General features: G+C 38.2%; 1 protein-coding gene across 1 annotated transcript in view; it reads left to right on the top strand.

Annotated features, from left to right (window-relative positions):
• The window catches only part of LOC149138797 (O-fucosyltransferase 31-like), a 168775-nt gene that overhangs the window by 90336 nt on the left and 59119 nt on the right, over positions 1–19320 (top strand). Inside the window, exons 8-9 of the mRNA XM_089448297.1 lie at positions 5352–5579; positions 5675–5872. Coding sequence (XP_089304423.1) covers positions 5352–5579; positions 5675–5872 — 426 coding nt within the window. The remainder of the gene's footprint in view (positions 1–5351; positions 5580–5674; positions 5873–19320) is intronic.

Here is a 19320-nt window from a genome sequence, read left to right as displayed (position 1 = left end):
TGCAATAAAATTTTCAAGTCTCCAAGGGCTGCGGCTAGATCTTGGAGGCCAAGATAGTCTTGTGGCTAGCTTCAATAGGCTTGAATTCAGACTTTGAGCCTCTAATCCCTTATCAATGAACCTGAAACAAGCAAAAAAATCATATGCAAACCCTTGAATGATGAATTCTTGGAAGAATTTTGATTTGCAATGGATACTAGCCCTATAAGGGTTTGTGGGCTCCAAATATGGCTAAGCGTTGATGATCTAGAGGCTCAAAATGGTGAATCTAGGCCTCCTAGGGCTAGATCAAGGCCTAAAACCCTTGCGGCCTTCTTCCCTAGGCTGGATGACTTCCTTAAAATATGATTCAACCCTCAAACCCTAGTTGCTAGGCTAGGTGAGGGTTTTCCCCTTCCACAAATTCAAATCAGCCTTTGATCTTGTGATCAATGTGGAAAAATTCGAAGCCGGGATTGAATCGGCAAGGGTCCAAAAGTTGAAAAACTCGTTAAAGTTTGGAGTTTTTTGAAAAAGTCGGCAAAAAGTCGAAAAAATTAAAAAAACACAAAATATTCATTTATTTTGATTTTTTTAACATCTAGAGTATCCACAGTCCATTAGGGCTTGTAGTTTGCAACATCAGAGTTGCAATCTAACCAATGGGAAATAGACAAGAACAAACATATAGCTTACTTGTTGAAGTAGCCCATCTAGATCAACCCTTTCTACATTTTTTGTCCTTGACACCTGGCAGGTCCTTTGCCTCATTTGCCATCAATTGCTCACTGAGTATTTGCTGCTCCAAAATACACAATATATTCAACCCTAACCAAATCTACTTCTCAAGTGGATTTGACCACCAAATCACTGTACAATCAGCATCAAAGTATATCATCAACTCACAATGGTTTGGCCCTTCCAAGACATTGAATACTAGTTGTCCAAAACCCTTATTGTTCAGCCTCCTCACAACAAATTTGCCTCGTCAAATTCATCGTATAACAGCTCTAATAGTAGTGGCAACTCAGTAATTTTTCTTATCAAATCACTATATGATAGCCCTTAAACACCATTGTCATATCCCACATTCAGCAAAGATGACCGACTTTTACGGTCGACTCCCGATAAAATCGGGCATATAATGAATAAATCGCGATTTTTTCGTTTCTGAAAAAGTTTGCAAAAAATTGGAGGATTAAATTGTTTTGTTGAAAAAATCGCAATTTTAGGATTTAATTCCGATTTTTTGCAGACTTTTTCCACACTGCTTGTGATATAACACCTACAAAGTCATAAAAGGCTAGAGATCGTCCACTATTTATAAATAAAATTCAAATTTGAAAATAAAACCCCCTTAATATTGACCAATGTTGCATGAAGCAAGGATGAAACGGGGACGTTTTTTGGAAGCGGGGACGCGGAAGCGTCATTTTCCAAAAATCTAGGAAGCGAAGCGTCTGCTATATCTATATATATTTATATATATATATATATTTTTGCATTTATACTCAAAACAAACATCCCAAATACCAAATTAGTTGTAGAAGACATGAAAACGTGCATATTTTTGCATAAATCAAGATAGATATAGCATCCATTGTACATTAATGATTAATTATTGGAGCATCAACCATTTAGATGCATCAACCATCTAGAATCTAGATTCTTCTCCTCTTGTCTAGCCTTTGCCTCTACCTCGATTGTCTAGGGATATTAGTCAGCATTGCCCAATTTTGATCAAACTACCTCATTCAAGACTTAAAATATGGTAGAAAAAGCTTAACATGCTTGATCGATGATTTTGACTTGATTGAAAGGTAATTTTTTGCTAAGGGCGTGACAAAGGAGTTCAACAATTAACACCACCAACACTAGGGTACATATAGGGCTTGGTGCTCTTGATTAAATGCTAATCGCATACCTTCATGCTTGATATAATCTAATGAAATGCCACAATCCCATTGATCCTGAATTCCTGAAAACTGTTAAGTCTGCTGAATTTTGAATAGGATATGGAATTATATTTTCTCCATATGAAGTCCAATGAGGATGGAACCACTCTCAAACATCCCGAGTCATTTCATGGTAATGTTAAAAATTTAATTAAAAGGATGAAAATGAAAAATAAAGGAGAATATCACATTTACTTTAAGAATTTAACATTACCGTGAGGGAGTATTTGCTATATTTATATTTTTTTTTTAATATTTTTTTTTCCTTCATTCCTCACCCTAACCTAAGGTGGACCCACCCCCAATATGTAAACTCACCTAAAAGTAAAAAAAAAAAAAAAAAAAAAAAATGATTTTCTAAACAGTGCGGCGCACTTTCCGGAAGCGTGTACGAAACCGTACGGGAATCGTACGATTCGCCCTCCGAAGCGCTGCGCTTTGTATGGCCGAAGCGCCTTACGAAACATGCTTCGGAGATTCTGAAACGCATTTTGGAGGGACGCTTCCGGAATTTCCAGGAAGCGTCCATATCAGTTCGAAACGTGTTTCAGAATTTCGGAACCGCGCTTCCGGGGACGCTTCCTGGGCACATTTGTACGGTACGCGCTTCAGGTATTAGATCCGGGGGGGGACGTTTCCTGCAACATTGATATTGACACTAGGAAAATAAAACACAAGGGTTAGTAAAATAATTTTACAAAATTATTTATAATATTGAAAAATAAGAATTACAAGCTCTAATAAGCGGATCTAACGTTAATTGCACAATTGAATTAGAAGAAAATTCGAGTGGAGAAATAATTTTTAATTTTATGCCATGGCCAAGTTGCTGCACACGAATAATTAGATAAGACTTTGAAAATTTAACACGATGGGCTTTTAAACCAGTTGTTTTGGAAGTTATCTGGTCCAACCGAAGACTTCCCCTCATGCCCAAGATCTAAATATCAAATTATCTCTACACACTTGAAATTACATTATTAGATCGTAAAGGGCTAGATACACGTTAAAACCCTTAAGATCTAGAGATACATACTAGATCGAGTGAAGTAGAACCTTTTTCTAAATCTAGAACTTAATGCAAGATACTTTTGCAAATAGATAATCCAACCACTGGAAAATGAAATAATAACTGCAACAATTAAATTCAGTAGAGCATTAGAGAACGATTCAGAATAACATTACCAAGAAGAAAAAAGGAACACCATCGCAAGTTAAACCCCCAAAGTCGTTGATTTTATTAGTGCAAAAGAGAAATTACATCCAACAACTTGCTAAAGATTTTTCGTTTAGTACATCATGTGATATCAAATGAGGAGCCTTAGGCTTCCTTATATAGAAAAAATGAGAGTTCTAGACCCCTCCAAGTGGAAAAACGGCTAGTTTGACTTGATCCCAGGCTTGATCCTTGCCAAAATAATTTCATCCATTGATAACTGGTGCACAAATCTCCAAAAAATTTGACCTCCTTGAGAAATGAGCTAGATGGGCTGAAGTAAAATTTCTAGGTGCATCTGGTCCCTTGGAAAATCTTCAAAAAGTAGAATTGTCATAACTTGTGCAAAATAATTAACCACTTGGTCCAAAAATTCAGTTTGTTGGGAAAATAGTCTTCTTGGTCCGACAAATTTCTTGATTGGGACATTCTGCCTTGGAAATGAGGCCCTTTAATTTTGACTTGAATTTTTCCCTTTGAAAAATAGCCTCAATAATTTTTTGATGATTTTTCCACTTGGAGAGAAATTAATTTTAACTCTCATTTTATTTTTTGACAAATTTTGGCTAATTAATTTTTATTTTTGCCAAAAAATTAAATAAAAAGCTCAAGAGGGGATTACAAATATTTTTCCACCCTCTAAGTGGGTCTAAAAAATATTTTGGCAATGGTGTCCGGGTGTTCTAATTATGAGTAACCATCCACCAAAAATATTCCTAGACGACCCTTTTACATCAAGATATTACAGTAATCACCCATATAAGGGGAATTTCACAATAGACACAACCTCTCAGAGTCAACCAAATTCTGCGACATATGACACATGATCTTGTATGATAAAAATACATAGACTCAATAACACTAGGACTCACCTAAGACCTAATCAGAGGATTCCACCCTAGCTTTGGGGGATACTTGGGAGAAAAATTCTGCTAATTATTCGTGCTTAAAAACACAAATAATGTAGGGAACTTGGAAGTTAAAAGACTCCCTAGAGTGAAACCCTTTGTTAAGAACCAAAGGCTTACCTAGGTGTTGTTACATAGCTTAATAGTCATACTATAATCATTTTTACAATAAAATTGCAGAATTTGGGATTACAATGATGACAATGACTTAAAATTTGTTGTCCACTACTCTGTACTCTGCTTCTTGGAACTGTTGACACATGCATGGTAAACCAGGGTGTACTTTTGTAAGTATGGCAAACTAGAATCTGAAATTTTGATCAGATGTACTTTGAGATCTCTCCTTGTCATCTCAAAATATCACAGTCTAAGGCTTCCCCCCCAAAAAAATTATAGTGAAGATGGCATGATAATGGGAGAAGATTAGATTGGCTCTGGGAAAGGACAAAACCTCTTTGATGTATGCCTTACTATAACTTCCTTATATATAGACCCTGAATTGACACTTTTCTCTTTTCAAATCATTGTTTGGTTCTAACTTATTTTTAGAGGATAGCTCTTTTGTTTGAAGGTTCCTTTGCACTGGTACCAAATGTTATGAACCTTGCACCTTAAGAATGATAAAATGTTAATGAATACAATCCACTTCGAGGGTGGAACCTCCGTTTACAATGAATACAATACAAGACATAGGATGACCCTAAGACTATTTCTCTTTGGCATATATATAGGAGACAAAAGGATACAATTACAATGAAAGGGTATAATGCAAAGGTCTAGCTGACCTCCTAATATAACAGATAAATTAATAATGAATGTTTATTAGGGCCTTAATATGGGGGCCCAAAGGCCTTAACAATAGGGCCTTAACAATAACACTTCATACTTCAACCAAGCTTATTATTTACACCACTTATGGTTGGAACAATTACCTGAATTTGAATATAGCATTTTTTGAAGCCATTCAGCTTGTTAGTGGTGGTTTGATTGCACTCGTGCATTCATGATCACCACTAAAACATTTCTTATTATGATATCAATGCATATTTTTGCACTTGTTGGAATTTCTCATGTACTACTAGCTCCCTTTATACTCAATCTTTCTTTTTCATTCTATCCACTTAAAATGGATAATTAAACCTTCCTATTCATTACCTATATGGTTGTACTTGTTCTGTTTTTATTTATTATTGCACATTGCAGCCAGATCCACATTTAGATTTTAAAGTTATATTGACTTAATTACTTTAAATAAGGTTATTGATTTTACTGTTGTCTATCATTGTCATGCAGGATATGGCTGCTCATTCTGCATGCGATTTTGGAGGGGGCAGGGCAGAGATGTTAGCCCTTGCAAAGTATAGACAAGTTCTTTGGCAAGGAAGAGTGTTGAATTCTCAATTTTCTGATGAAGAGCTTAGAGGTCAAGGAAGGTGCCCCTTAACCCCTGAAGAAATTGGATTACTATTAGCAGCTTTAGGCTTTGGCAATAGGACTCGACTTTACCTTGCTTCTCACAAGGTATGCAAATCCAGTTAACTCAAGGATTTTAAAAATTTGCTTTTTGGGAATAGCTTTCCATTTCGTGTCTGTTAAATCTTGGAACTTTGGATTAGGTATATGGAGGGGAAGCAAGAATTTCAATACTGCGGCAGTTGTTTCCTTTAATGGAAGATAAGAAGAGTCTTGCGACAGAAGAGCAACTGAAACAACTTGAAGGGAAAGCTTCTATTTCGGCTGCTGTGGATTATCACGTCAGTATGCAGAGTGATATCTTCATTTCAGCATCACCTGGCAACATGCACAATGCTTTGGTAATTCCTTACCCTGAGATACCCCTTATCTATAGTCCTTTTGAACATTAGATGTCCTTTGTTGTAGCCCAAGGGTTTGTCTGCATGTAGTAGAGATCCACAAGTAGGAATTTGCTCATATATAGTCTTATTTATGTGTAGAGATATTGATCCACTAGCATGTGCCATTAATTTCTTACATGTGAAACCTGTTAACTACAGTTTGCTTTTTTAACTGTAAGGGGATAAGGACAAATGGATCATGGTTAAATGGTGATATGTCAGCCAGACTACCTTTACAGTGTTAGAGCTCCAGCTTGATCAATTAGGGCTTGGATATTTGAAAGATCGGGCATAATAGCCTCAAAAGGAACTCTCCACCATGCATATGAAAAATGGTACTTGACACTTGTTGGAATAAGCATTAGGTGTAATTGATCACAAGAGAGTCCCATTATTTAGATACGGTTACTGGTAGAAGCCTCTTGATAGACTTAATAAAGGTATGGAAAGTGGGTTGATTAACAGTTGGGCATGATAATGACAAGAAGGGACCCAAAATACAGACACAAGAGGTAATTGATCTTAACCATGAATTATCAAGTTAGTTGTCCTACATAAAGTCCTTGTTACTATTAGAAAATCAGAAAGGCAGAAATATTTTCTTTATATAGATAATTACTTGTGACTTTCTTATGTTTATGTTCTTTTTTTATCTTTTAGTTCATCGAGCAATTACCAAAACACTAGCACAAAGATCACATATACTAGATATAGGTGGACAACCAGGGAAAAACCCCTATCTAGGGGAAAAGCCAGTCAACAACACTTCCTTGATAACTTCTTAAGATAATCCAAGACTCTTGACCTAGACACAAACTTCCTCCACACCAAGTCAGCCCTTTCTTCCTTCTTGCAGATGATAATCCTTCAGCAACAACTTCGACTTAGCAGCAACAACTTGCAGCAGCAATTTCGACCCAGCAACTGGCAGCAGCAACAACAACAACTTCGACTTGACAAAAAAGACTTCGATCTCCTAGAGGAATCCACACGAGAGAGAGATAGATAGCCCAAAATTTCGATCTTGACCTTTTCTTCCTTCTTCTCCAACTTCGCACTCCTTTTAGCCTCCTTTTCCAACTTCACACTTTTTTAAATCTTCTTCTGGGATATCGAACTTGAGTGAGAGAGTGTGCTCCAAATGAATTCAAACTACTTCAATATATAGGCTTCTGGTGAGGTCGAATTACCCAGTTTGAGGCCGACTTGGTGTGGAGGTAATAAATAGCTTATTTGATTCAATATTAATTCTTTTTACATGATTCAGAAGCCCAAGAAGGGTCTCTTTTAATGGACAATGACTCTAGTGACACAGAATAAATCCTAGAAGTCCTCAATGAGGACTTTGACCTAAAACATGATGACCCAAGCATGAAACCCATGCTTTAATAAGTCATATTATTAATAATAAAAATTTCTTTTTCATTCTTTTGATAAATACATTACATTATGACTCAAATACAATTTATGAAGACCGAACCTAGCTACATTTTTCAACAATTACCACAAAATCTAGTAGGCCTTGAAGAGTGAAGCTCTACAAGACAAAGAGCTGGACTAAGTGTTAACAATGGGATAAGGGCCCACTGTCACCACAACCAATGTCCCCTGCTATTTACAGACTTTCACTGATGGGAGGAGTCCCAGTAAGATAATAATCACCTTTGATAGATATTCTAGGGTTTATGGTGCTAGGTGATGAGGTAGGACCTCTCAAGGGAAGCTTAAAGTGATGAAATGGTGCTTATGAAGGTACTTCGCTCCCTCTAAGAGACATAGAAAAAACTCGCACAAGACCTAGGATTTTTAGGTAATCGTGGATAGAGGCACTCCCAAGGTCAAGGCAAGGAGGAGAAAGGGCTTCTTATGATTTACTTCACCAAGTACTAGGCACATAGAACCGTCAAAGAAGTACCCAAGTCGAGGCAATCCAAGCTAGGGTTTCCCTTTTAGGGCATACCTAGGGCAAGAGATTTTATGAATGAAAACCTGTTGGATGCTCACCAAACTTTGAGGTCTAGGAGATAAGACCCTAGGCTTGGTGTCTATTCTCCTAGAATCCACCAAATCACTCTCTAATGCAATTCGCTCTATGCCCTAGCCTAGCCATCCTACTTTAGGGGACCAAATTTTAGAAAGGAAAAGTTATGGATAAAAAGTAAGTTTGACCACTAAGGACTTGGACTAGTGCCTTGTCCTTTGGGCGTATGGAGTCTAAGGAAGCTTAAGATGAGCTAAATCATCTCTAAGGAGGTTTAAAATTGATGCCCTAGGTACCAATTCTAAACATTTACCCACTTCAAAAGATAGTGGAGTTTCATGGAGAATTCAGAGATTTTCCTCCATTAGGAACATTCATTACATGCCATACATTGAATAACATATGCAATACTCAACTAGAAAACTTTCCAAAATTAATTTTCAACAATTAGGGCACAATTAGCACATTCTAGAAGCAACAATTCCATACATTAAACAAATTCAAGAGAAATATAATATATTCCATCAACATTAAACACTTACAATATATCCATCCAAGATCCAAGAAGTAGCTCCAAAGACAAATTTGAACTAGCTCCAAATGTCAAAATGCATCCAAAAGATTCTCTAATAGCCAAATATACAAGTGTGAGTTCTTTTCAAGAGAACAAATACAAGTGTGATGAAGATGAGTAGCTCAAATGAGCTCTCATCTTTTTATACATGATCTACTAAGTGCAATTTTAGCCTAGAAGCCCCTCAACATTATAAAATTGGGCAAGATACATCCCTTTGTCACAAGCCGACCAAGTAGCTTTACAAAAATATGAATCAGTCATCTAAATGTAAGCTGAAATGATGACGTCATGCTGATGTAGGGATGCTTGAAGGCAACACTGAGTCCTCTTTGTGCTAAAATGCGTGAGAGGGCTCCATAAATATTGAACTAGGGGATGACCCCTAACTGTCCATGCAAGTCATTATGTGGGCCCCAATTTTGTGTTTGGGGCACAAAAACTAGTTCTCATGGGTTTCCTAGTGGAAGAACAACCTGAGATGCTCCACTGCTGAGGGATCTAAGATGCTTTCCTTCCCATGTCTCAAGGGGTGAAACAAACCTCCTCTAGGCCTTGGATCAACTACCACACCACGTGGTAAATGCTAAGTTGGATGGGGCACATTGGTACAGGTGCATCATCTTGTGAATAATGTGGGCCCTGGGGCAATGAGCATACTGTTGGTGGTGCTGAAGGTGGCCATGGCATGAAATGATGCTCTACACATGATGGGAGTCCCATGGCTCTCAACGCTTCACCTGGGGGTGTCAATATGATCCTCTAGTGGACTTGGGCCTCAATTAAGTTTCCGAACCCATGATGAAACCACCTATCAATCACATATAATGTCTAGTGCTGCATCCTCACCATCAGGTACAATAATTCATTAGTGCATCTAAGTGGACCAAGCTTGTCAATCAAGGGCAAATTGAGACTTCATGTGGGGCTTCCCTTCCAAATTTGGGGCTTTGATCTCGTAATAGTGTTATCTCTAGTGTTGCGTGGGAGCGACCCCCCCGATCCCGCTCCCAATCCGCGCTCCCGGAAAAAAAAATTCCTCTCCCTGCCTATTGCCGGAGCAAAGTAGGGAGCGATCGCTCTCGTCGCTCCGGGAGCGGTTGGGGAGCGATTGCTCCTGACCGCTCCTGGGCTATAAAAAACATTGCTAGCCGGTGAGCGAAAAAAAACACGCGCGCAGGAAAAAAAAAGCGGCGGAAAAAAAAGGCATCGCTGGTTTTGGAGGAAAGAAGGGAGGAAAGGGAGGGAGGGAGGGAATATAAATAAACCCTCCCTCCAATCAATTTCATTATTTTAGAAAATTAGAAGAGAGTGAGAGTGAGAGCAAGAGGAGAGTAAGAGAGGGTGAGGAGCAAGAGAGAGTGAGGGGCAAGGGAGAGCAAGTGAGAGTGAGAGCAAGGAGCAAGGTGCAAGGAGAGAGCAAGTGCCAAGGAGCAAGGAGCAAGAGAAAGCAAGGAGGGGAGATTGGAGGCCAAAGAGGTAGGTTCTATCAATTTTTTTTAATGTTCATGAATCATTACTAAATAAATAAAATTTAAATAATTTTTTTTCTCCCATTCCCTTTCCCATTCCATCTTTTAATTTTTTTTCTCCCGTTCCCATTCCCATTCCATTTTTTTGCAGATTCAAACATCATGGTTATATTTCTTGGGATTTTCTTCTTGTTGGTTCCTTTTTTGGTTATTATGGTGTTGGAGAGTAGAAAAAGGAGGGTTGAAAATAAAGAAGGGGGTCATAGTGGATTTAATGAAAACCCTGGTGAGGAGGAGCTGGAGGAGAGTGAACATGAGCCAACTCAAAAAACTAAGCAAGACCAAACTCCATTGTGGAAACATGTTAATAGGCCTGAAGCAGGGAAAGGGGGTGGAACCACTAAATTTCATTGCCCCCATTGCAACAATAATTACACAGGTTCAAACACCCGTGCCAGAAAGCACCTCTGTGGGAAAAGGCCATGGGATAGAGATAAACAAATAGGAATCAAAACTTTTTCAGGTGTGTCATCAGTAGATAGAGCCAAATACATAAGGGAAGAGGAGGAAGCCCAATACAAATCTAAAAAATCAAAGGGTTTCTTTGAATTAAGCTCACAATCACATGCACAAAGAACTCCTTCAGCATCCTCCCAAGGCAGTGGATATGGAGGCACAGGGTCACCAGGTTTAAGGCGTAGAAGCATACCAGTTTCCTTGATGAAGGGTGTAGGAATGATGTGGATTCAAAAGTTTACAGGTTTCTCTATGCATGTGGGATACCATTCAATGTTCTTCGCTTACCTTATTGGCATGAAATGGTTTCTGCCATAAATGATGCCCCTAAAGGATACAAGAGCCCTGGGTATGACAAGGCAAGAACTGTTGGACTTGATCATGAAAAAGCAAAAATATCACATTCTTTGAATAGAATGACAAGTTCTTGGACTGACCATGGGGTGTCCATTGTATCTGATGGATGGACAAATGTAAAAGGTAAGCCATTGATAAATGTTCTTGCTGTCTCTGTTAGTGGTGCCATCTTTCTTTCAGCATAAGATTACTCAGACAAGTTCAAGACCGGCATCAACATTGCAGAACCATTACTTGAAACAATTGAGCATATTGGGCCATACAATGTCATCCAAGTCATCACTGATAATGCTCCTAATTGCAAGGCAGTGGGAGCAATTATTGAGGATAAATACCCCAACATATTTTGGTCTGAGTGTTTGGTTCACACAATGAACCTTTTGATGCATGATATTGTTAAGAACAAAAACGAACAATACAAATGGATTGGTGATTTGTACAAGAGAGGCAAACAAATGATAAAATTTATTACAAATCATAGCAATACCCATGGCCTTTTCTGCAGTCACTCAAGATTGGAGTTGTTGAAGATTGCGAGGACTAGATTTGGTAGCTATTACCTCACTTTCACGTGCCTTTTGAAGGTAAGAGAGTCATTGGCTAGCATGGTATCAAGTCCACACTGGAAGGTATTAAAGGAAAGGGCTACAAATGCAGCTGACAGGCAAGGTTTTAAACAGGTGGAGGAGGCCGCTCTTGATGGTATGTTTTGGGTGCGTGTGAGGCAAGTATTGGATTTCACCAAGCCCATTTATCACATGATTCGATTTGCAGATACAGATAAACCAGTGATTGGCGAGGTGTATGAGCAGATGGATACCACGTTGGGGCAAATAAAAGATATTGCTCATAATAATGATCCCAACTTGTATAAACTGATTCACGATTGTGTGTGTATATGGTGGGATAAACTTAATGTTCCACTACATTGCTTGGCGTATATCCTTACGCCAAAATACTACTCTACATCTTGGTTGGGCCAACCTGCACCAGGGGTTGGGGTTAGGGTCAAACCCCATATAGATGAAGAGGTATCTATAGGATATTTGCAAGCATTAGAAAAGTTGATACCTGACAGGGAGGAATGTGCTAGTGTGCGTCTTGAATTAGACAGATACTTCAGTGGCACTGGTTTGTTTGCTACCTTTCATGCAATGGAAGATAGAGACAGATTTGATGCTCTCATGGGAATCATATGGCGGCCATGTACTTTTGCCAAAATTGGCAAAAAAAGTTCTCTCACAGGTTGTAAATACTTCTTCTACAGAGAGGTGTTGGAGCACCTACAACTTCATACATAATGTGAAAACAAACAGACTCAATGGAAACCGGGCAGAAAGCTTGGTTTATGTGCACTACAACTTGAGGTTGTTGAGTCATTACTGTGATCGGGCTTATGAGGATCCAACATATAAAATTTGGGACAACCACCCAGAGATGATAATTTGGAGGATGGCACTATACATCTTGAAGAACTGGAAGCAGAACTTATGAGAGAGGAAGTTGAAGCAACAACTATGCCACCTCCACCATCCAGTAGCAGTGCTCGACTTCCGAGTCTTGTTCCTTTGTTGTCACTGCCTCCATCTACACCCTCACGTGGAGGGCATGTGCCTTCTAGTTCTGGTTGTCAGTTTGTACGGGAGGAGACTCCTAGAAGACCACCACGACCTGCTCATACATCAGACACTTCTCGTGGCAAGGGCCACATGAAGTAGTAGATAATAGATTTATAGTTTACTTGTCTTTTCTAGTTTCTATTAGTTTTCATAACTGTTGAGTCTTGACTCTTTTATATCATAATGATATTTTTTGTAAACAATATATGACTTTGACAATTTAAGTTTGAAGTTGGAAATTATGACTCATTGGTAATGATTCTGAATTATGAATATGATGCTTCGTGAAAGTTGTTTCATTTCATTTCATAATTCATTTTATAACATTTCATTTCATGTTAGATATTATTTCTTGTAATGGTTAAAGTTTAAACTTAGCTTACAAGTAAAACTTTGGTGATCAATGATGATAAATGTTATATATTGAATTTTCAATTTTGAAAGCTTGAAGTTGAAACTTTAAGATTGATGAATCATGATTCACGAGACTCAATATGTTGTATGTTACTAACTTGTGGACGTGGTTGATGAAGATTATAACTTCTAGATGATTGATGTTATATGGTTCAATGATCAATCTATGTTTTTTTATGTTTTTTATATCTAATTCATCATTCTACATGTTTTTGTTGACATATATGTATCAAAATATAAAAAATGTAAAAAAAATATATATTATATAAAAATCGCTCCACGTTTTGCTCCCAAACTGGGAGCTTTTGAAAATGTCGCTCCCGCACTCGTTTTCACTCCCGCTCCCCACTTTCGCTCTCACTCCCAAGTAACACTGGTTATCTCCATAGGTAGGAGTGGCTAATAGATGACCCTATTAGGTGCTCCCAACCCCTAAGTGGTGTTGAAATTGGCAACTGAGGGAGCAATTTCCCCATTGGGGATGCCCAACAAACCTGTTGATGGTGCTGGACCCGCCAAATTCAGGGGATCTCCCCTATATGAAGCCCCAACTAGACCTCAAACCGTTTGGAGGAGTCCCAACAGTGGGTGGTAATGTAATGCCTTGACCGCGGTAGCGTGCAGAGGTAAATAAGATAACTTTGGGTGAGAAGAGTCAAGTGCGATGCATGGGGGTTCTAACACATGGAGGGGAAAGGAAGTGTGCCCCTTAGAAGCTTGTAGTATTACGTAGCTTCAAAGGAACACATGAGCGGAATGACATCGCAAGCTAAAATGTGGAGTAATCCACAAATTAAAGTGATGGGTTAATCCAACAACACGCGTCCAACAAGATTGTAGTTCATAAGAAAATGCGTAAGTTAAACAACATACATTGCTAAAGCAATCAGAATAGTCCAACTACAATAACAACATATGCATGAAAGCATGTTGGCTCTATTATTAACATATTATTATAAGTGAAAGTTCCATCCATATATACACCATTGACGACCACTAGCGCCAATAATGGAATATTATAGTCAAGAACACCTGCTCCTCCAATGGAGTATACTCTCTCTATGCCGTGGAGAAGCCAAGTCTCATCTCAATACTCCCAAGCCTTTTCTAAGCCTAATCCTAGCCTTTTCGTTGAGCTTCTGCATGGTAGTCTCAAGTGTTGATAATTGAGCAAGTATCGCTTTCCTCATCTCCGCCATTGCGGAAATTGCACTCTGCTGCTAAAGTTGTTTTGCCTCTTGCCTGGCAGCCTGCAGATTCTTTGCCATTTGTACATTCTCAGCCAATAGGAACTTAACATTTGAGCTCGTTGATCCTGCATAGACCAAGGTGGCATCGGCAAGGGCAGCTAGATGCATCTGATATCTAATACTATCACCCTTTCCTTCATGAATGCAAGTGATGCGTGATCATTTGGAAAGTGCTTCTTCCGCGCCTGTACAATCTTTTTTTGCAACTCATCAAATGATAGATTGTACACATCCATGACTTGATCATCATCAAGGGGAGTTGCCTCTCCTTGCTCGCTCGGGACTGGTTTTGACACTAAAGGTGGTGGAGACTGAGAGATGACTTCCGACACTCTCGACATAAGGTCAATGTCTTCATTCTGTGGCTCCTGCCCCAACTCCATGCCCGTCACTTCAATCAGTTGCTCAATCTGCTGAGCAAGCTCCCGATCCTGCATCTGTTCACCTTCTTCTCCAGCTGTCGGCTGTTCTGACTCCTCAACCTGTATGGGCGTTGTTGGCTCCATCGTTGCGCCTTGCCTTTCTTCTTCCTCCTGTTTCTGCTTCTCTTCTCTTTCTCTCCTTCTCAGGGCCTGGTCTTCCTTCAACTTCTTCTCCGTTTCCTGCAACTTTAGTTCTGTTTCCTGCAACCTTTGCTTTTCTCTGTTGCTTCACTCTGCTCTCTTTATCCGTTGCTCCCTCTATGCCTTTGCTGCCTGTTGACCAGTACGTGTCAACTACCCATAGTAGTACACCCCCTTTTTTCGCAAAAGGGATAACGCTTGATCGACGTGTCTGTGCCATTCGACTATCATCATCAGCCCGATTGTGTTATGTTGTAAGCCTAGTCTGCATGTGTAAATTGTAAATAATCTTAGCAGATCTATGTCATGTATGCATTTGCCTAGGTAAATCTAAACTTCTAGTGATGATCTACGTTCCAGAAAGTTTTTTTGTCTCACCGACCCATGGTCGGCAGAGTTTTCCTTCAGCCTAACCCCAAAGCCGGAATGGATTTTGTCATTAGAATCTTAGGGGAATCCTAGTGTGCTTCGAGTCTATGGAAAAGTAGTTTGGAAATAATCTTAACTATTTGGTTAGGTTATTACAAATTGCTTGATCTGCTAGATTATATTTGTGTCGCAGAACTAGGTGGTCTATGAGGGTCTATGTCAAATGGGTTTTCCCCCTTGAGATGTAAAATTGTAAATGTCATGATGTAAAGTGTCTTGAGGGTTAGAAAATGTTTTATCCCCTCATAAGTCCTAGGTCCTAGGTGATTTTTCCAAAGGCTAAGTTCGAGGGTCCAATAAAAATTGAAAAATTAAAAAAATAACTAATAAAAAGACTAATAAAAAATTGAAAATTCTTTTTGATGTCTTTTTTTTGCTGTGAGATTAATATTTGTTATTTTTATATAGTTGAATGCGCTTAAGTTTTATTTGGAGATTAGCTATTTGAAAGTGATGAATCGTTTTATGAACTTGTTAGCATTTGAATTTCATGGTTGAGTAATGAATTTTAATCCTTTGAAATTTATTTGCTAGAACATTGCGCATCTATTGAATATTTCTCATTTGGTGAAATTAATCATTGCTTGGATCATATAATGCTCGTTACATGTTTGATATTTTGTAAATATTTTCAAGCAATCATTAAATTACTTCATAAGCAACAATAGCTAATTAATTACTTGGTTTTCATTAACTCCATAAGGCACTGGTCTTAAGCATTTAAAGATCTAATCAAATTCTAAAATCGATCAAGTGCTGGTTTTCCCCTGTTGTGTCTCCCAAACTAGCTGATTCCTAGTTGGTCTTCATTTATCCCATAGGGTCTACCCCCCTTAGCCTGCTTCAGGGAGACGGCTTAAACGGAGAGATCGGGGATTAGGGTGACAGCCCCCAGTCTGAGCGTTGTCGTGTTGCCTAGACAATCTGTGCGACAACATTTTTTGGCGCCGTTGCCGGGGATAGAGTTTTTTTGTCCCTGGCGTTTCAACGACATTTCATCCTCATTCTTCTCTCTCATCTGGAATCTTGAATCTTTTCATTTGAGCGGGCAGGGTCAACATTTTTTGGCATCATCTCATCTTTTCCGCCATTCATTAACCTGTGAAATGACCAACATTCTTTGATGTCATTTGATCTTTTTATCACCTTATCTTTCGTCATATCAGCAACTACCCTTCAGTTTGTTTCTTGTTTGGGTGGCGATTCCATTTCTTTTATTTTTCCCAGACAAGAAGCCTCCCTCATATCTGCTTGTTTGTTGCTTTTTGGATCCTAGAATTAGATTCATTGTTCAAGTGGTGACTCCACTTTTTTCATCTCTTGATTTTCTTGAGCAGAGATCTCTTTCTATCATCCATTTGGTCCCTCATTATTCATCATGGATTATTCGTTTACCCCATGTCATTTTACTGATGTTCTCCATGATGTTCCGGAAGTGGCCATTTCTAAATTACCTTTGTTCTCGAGTGGTGATTAAGTCGTTGTTAGAAAGCATCTAGGCAAGTTTACTCATACAATGATAAAATGCGTCTATTTGTCCTTTCTTTAGAGGGTGATGCTTTGAATTGGTTTAATAATTATCCTAAAGATTCTTTCACTTCTTTACAAGACATTGTCAATGCTTTTAAAGATAGATATGGTTATCAAGATAGCTCGCCTTATGCCCCTAAAATTGTGCAACAAAATGAAAGTAATCTTATGAAGGGTCCAGCGTTCGATGAAAGATTTCAAGACAATTCTTCATATCAGAATGTGCCATCCACCTGTACCATTGCAGATCAAATCCATCATAGTGGAAAAGCAGGGACAAATTGTAAAATCAGTGTTGACAATGAAAGGGAAAATCATAAGCAACTTATAGAAGAACTAATGCGGCTGGTAAAAAATATGGAGATCAATCAAACTACTTATGCCAATGATATCAGAACTTTATGCACCCACCTGGAAAAACGTGATAAGGAGATGGAAATCATGAAAATTAAACACTCTGATCACGTAACCGACATGCAAAGTTAGCATGCTAAGGAAATTGAGACCATGAAAGCTAATCATGATAGGGAAATTAATTCTATGCAAAACAAGTTATTAACTATGCATGAAGAAATGACTATCATGACATTCAATCATAATAATCAGTTGGCTATCATGCAAGAAAATTATAAGAAAGAGATAAATTCTATGCAGCATTGCTTGATGACCATCAAGGAAAAGAACGATAAAGTAATAAAAGATATGGAAGCCAGTCAAATATGTCTTCAGAATAAGTTACTGACCATGGAAGAAGACCATGCCCGGGAAATCACTACTATGAAGGTTGAACACTCTAGTCAGATGGATGCCATTAAAATATAGGTTCAGAAATTTCAATAGCGGTCAGAGGATGAAAGAAACCAGGGAACGTCAATAGATCAGAAGCCTCGTTATCTAATGAAACAAGCTTCATCTTATTATGAGGTCCTTTGTTCCATTGAAAAGTGGATAATTGAAGGTGACCTGGATAAAAGGGAAATTAATAGTCAGGTTGATGCTCACACGGCTAATCCACGAGTCTTAGAAGATCAAGTTATAACTCATGACACCTGTGAGATTGATCCATCATCCTTGACAGAGCAGATGCAGAATGAAGAAAGACATGTCACACATATCTTACATACTTCATCTGAGAGCTTTGAAGCAAAAAGTTTCACGTCATCAGTGATACAGCTTGCCACAAAGAAAAAACGCAAGAGAAAGAGAATGAGAAGAAGATTTGATGCATCAGATGGCCGCGAGCAACTTGATTTTCGGATAGGAAAAAGTCCTACCGTATGCAGAATTGGACATGGCACATCCGAGAAGTAGCCGACAGATTTGCGTGAAAGCAGGAAAATGCGTAGTATACACTATATTGAACACATCTGATGCCATGGGGCATCCTCTGTATTTCTAACCCTACTCCTTGTTTTTTCAACATTTTCATTTCTGTTTTAGGATTAGATTTACTTTTCATGTTACTAAATAGTTAATAAATGAAGAGCTTATATCTTTCCTATGCTTAATGTTATATGATGATTTTTGGATTGACGCTACTCATGTTTTGTTGTGTGTTGCGTGGATGTAGATTCTGGATTCTCACATTCCTACAACGCAGCAACGTGTCCCCAAGTAGAGCCAGATGTTGACCACTACGTGTCAACTACCCATAGCAGTACACCACCTTTTTTCACAAAACGGATAGCGCTTGATCGATGTGTCCGTGTGATTCGACTATCATCATCAGCACGATCGTGTTATGTTGTAAACCCAGTTTGCATGTGTAAATTGTAAATAATCTTAGCAGATCTGTGTCATGTATGTATTTGCCTAGGTAAACCTAAACTTCTAGTGATGATCTATGTTCCGGAAGGTTTTTTGTCTCACCGACCCATGGTCGGCAGAGTTTTCCTTCAGCCTAACCCCAAAGCCAGAATGGATTTTGTCATTAGAATCTTAGGGGAATCCTAGTGTGCTTCGAGTGTATGTAAAATTAAGTTAGAAATAATCCTAACTATTTGGTTAGCTTATTACAAATTGCTTGATCTGCTAGATGATATTTGTGTCGCACAACTGGGTGGTCTATGAGGGTCTATGTCAAATGGGTTTTCCCTCTTGAGATGTAAAATTGTAAAAGTCATGATGTAAAGTGTCTTGAGGGTTAGAAAATATTTTATCCCCTCATAAGTCCTAGGTCCTAGGGGATTTTTCCAAAGGCTAAGTTCAAGGGTCCAATAAAAATTAAAAAATTAAAAAAAATAACTAAAAAATAATTAAAAAATAACTAAAAAAAAAAGAAAAAACTTTTGAAAAAAGACTAATAAAAAATTGAAAATTCTTTTTGATGTCTTTTTTTTGTTGTGAGATTAATATTTGTCATTTTTATATAGTTGAATGCGCTTAAGTTTTATCTGGAGATTAGCTATCTGAAAGTGATGAATCGTTTTATGAACTTGTTAGCATTTGAATTTCATGGTTGAGTAATGAATTTTAATCCTTTGAAATTTATTTGCTAGAACATTGCGCATCTATTGAATATTTTGCATCTGGTGAAATTAATCATTGCTTGGATTATATAATGCTCGTTACATGTTTGATATTTTGTAAATTTTTTCAAGCAATCATTAAATTATTTCATAAGCAGCAACAGTTAATTAATTACTTGGTTTTCATTAACTCCATAAGGCACTGGTCTTAAGCATTTAAAGATCTAATCAAA

Source organism: Pinus tabuliformis, chromosome X (genome assembly GCF_031772625.1).
Source record: "Pinus tabuliformis cultivar Carrire ecotype Pingquan chromosome X, CPIR1, whole genome shotgun sequence".
Taxonomy (NCBI): Eukaryota; Viridiplantae; Streptophyta; class Pinopsida; order Pinales; family Pinaceae; genus Pinus; species Pinus tabuliformis.
This window is presented reverse-complemented; position numbering and strand designations above follow the sequence as displayed.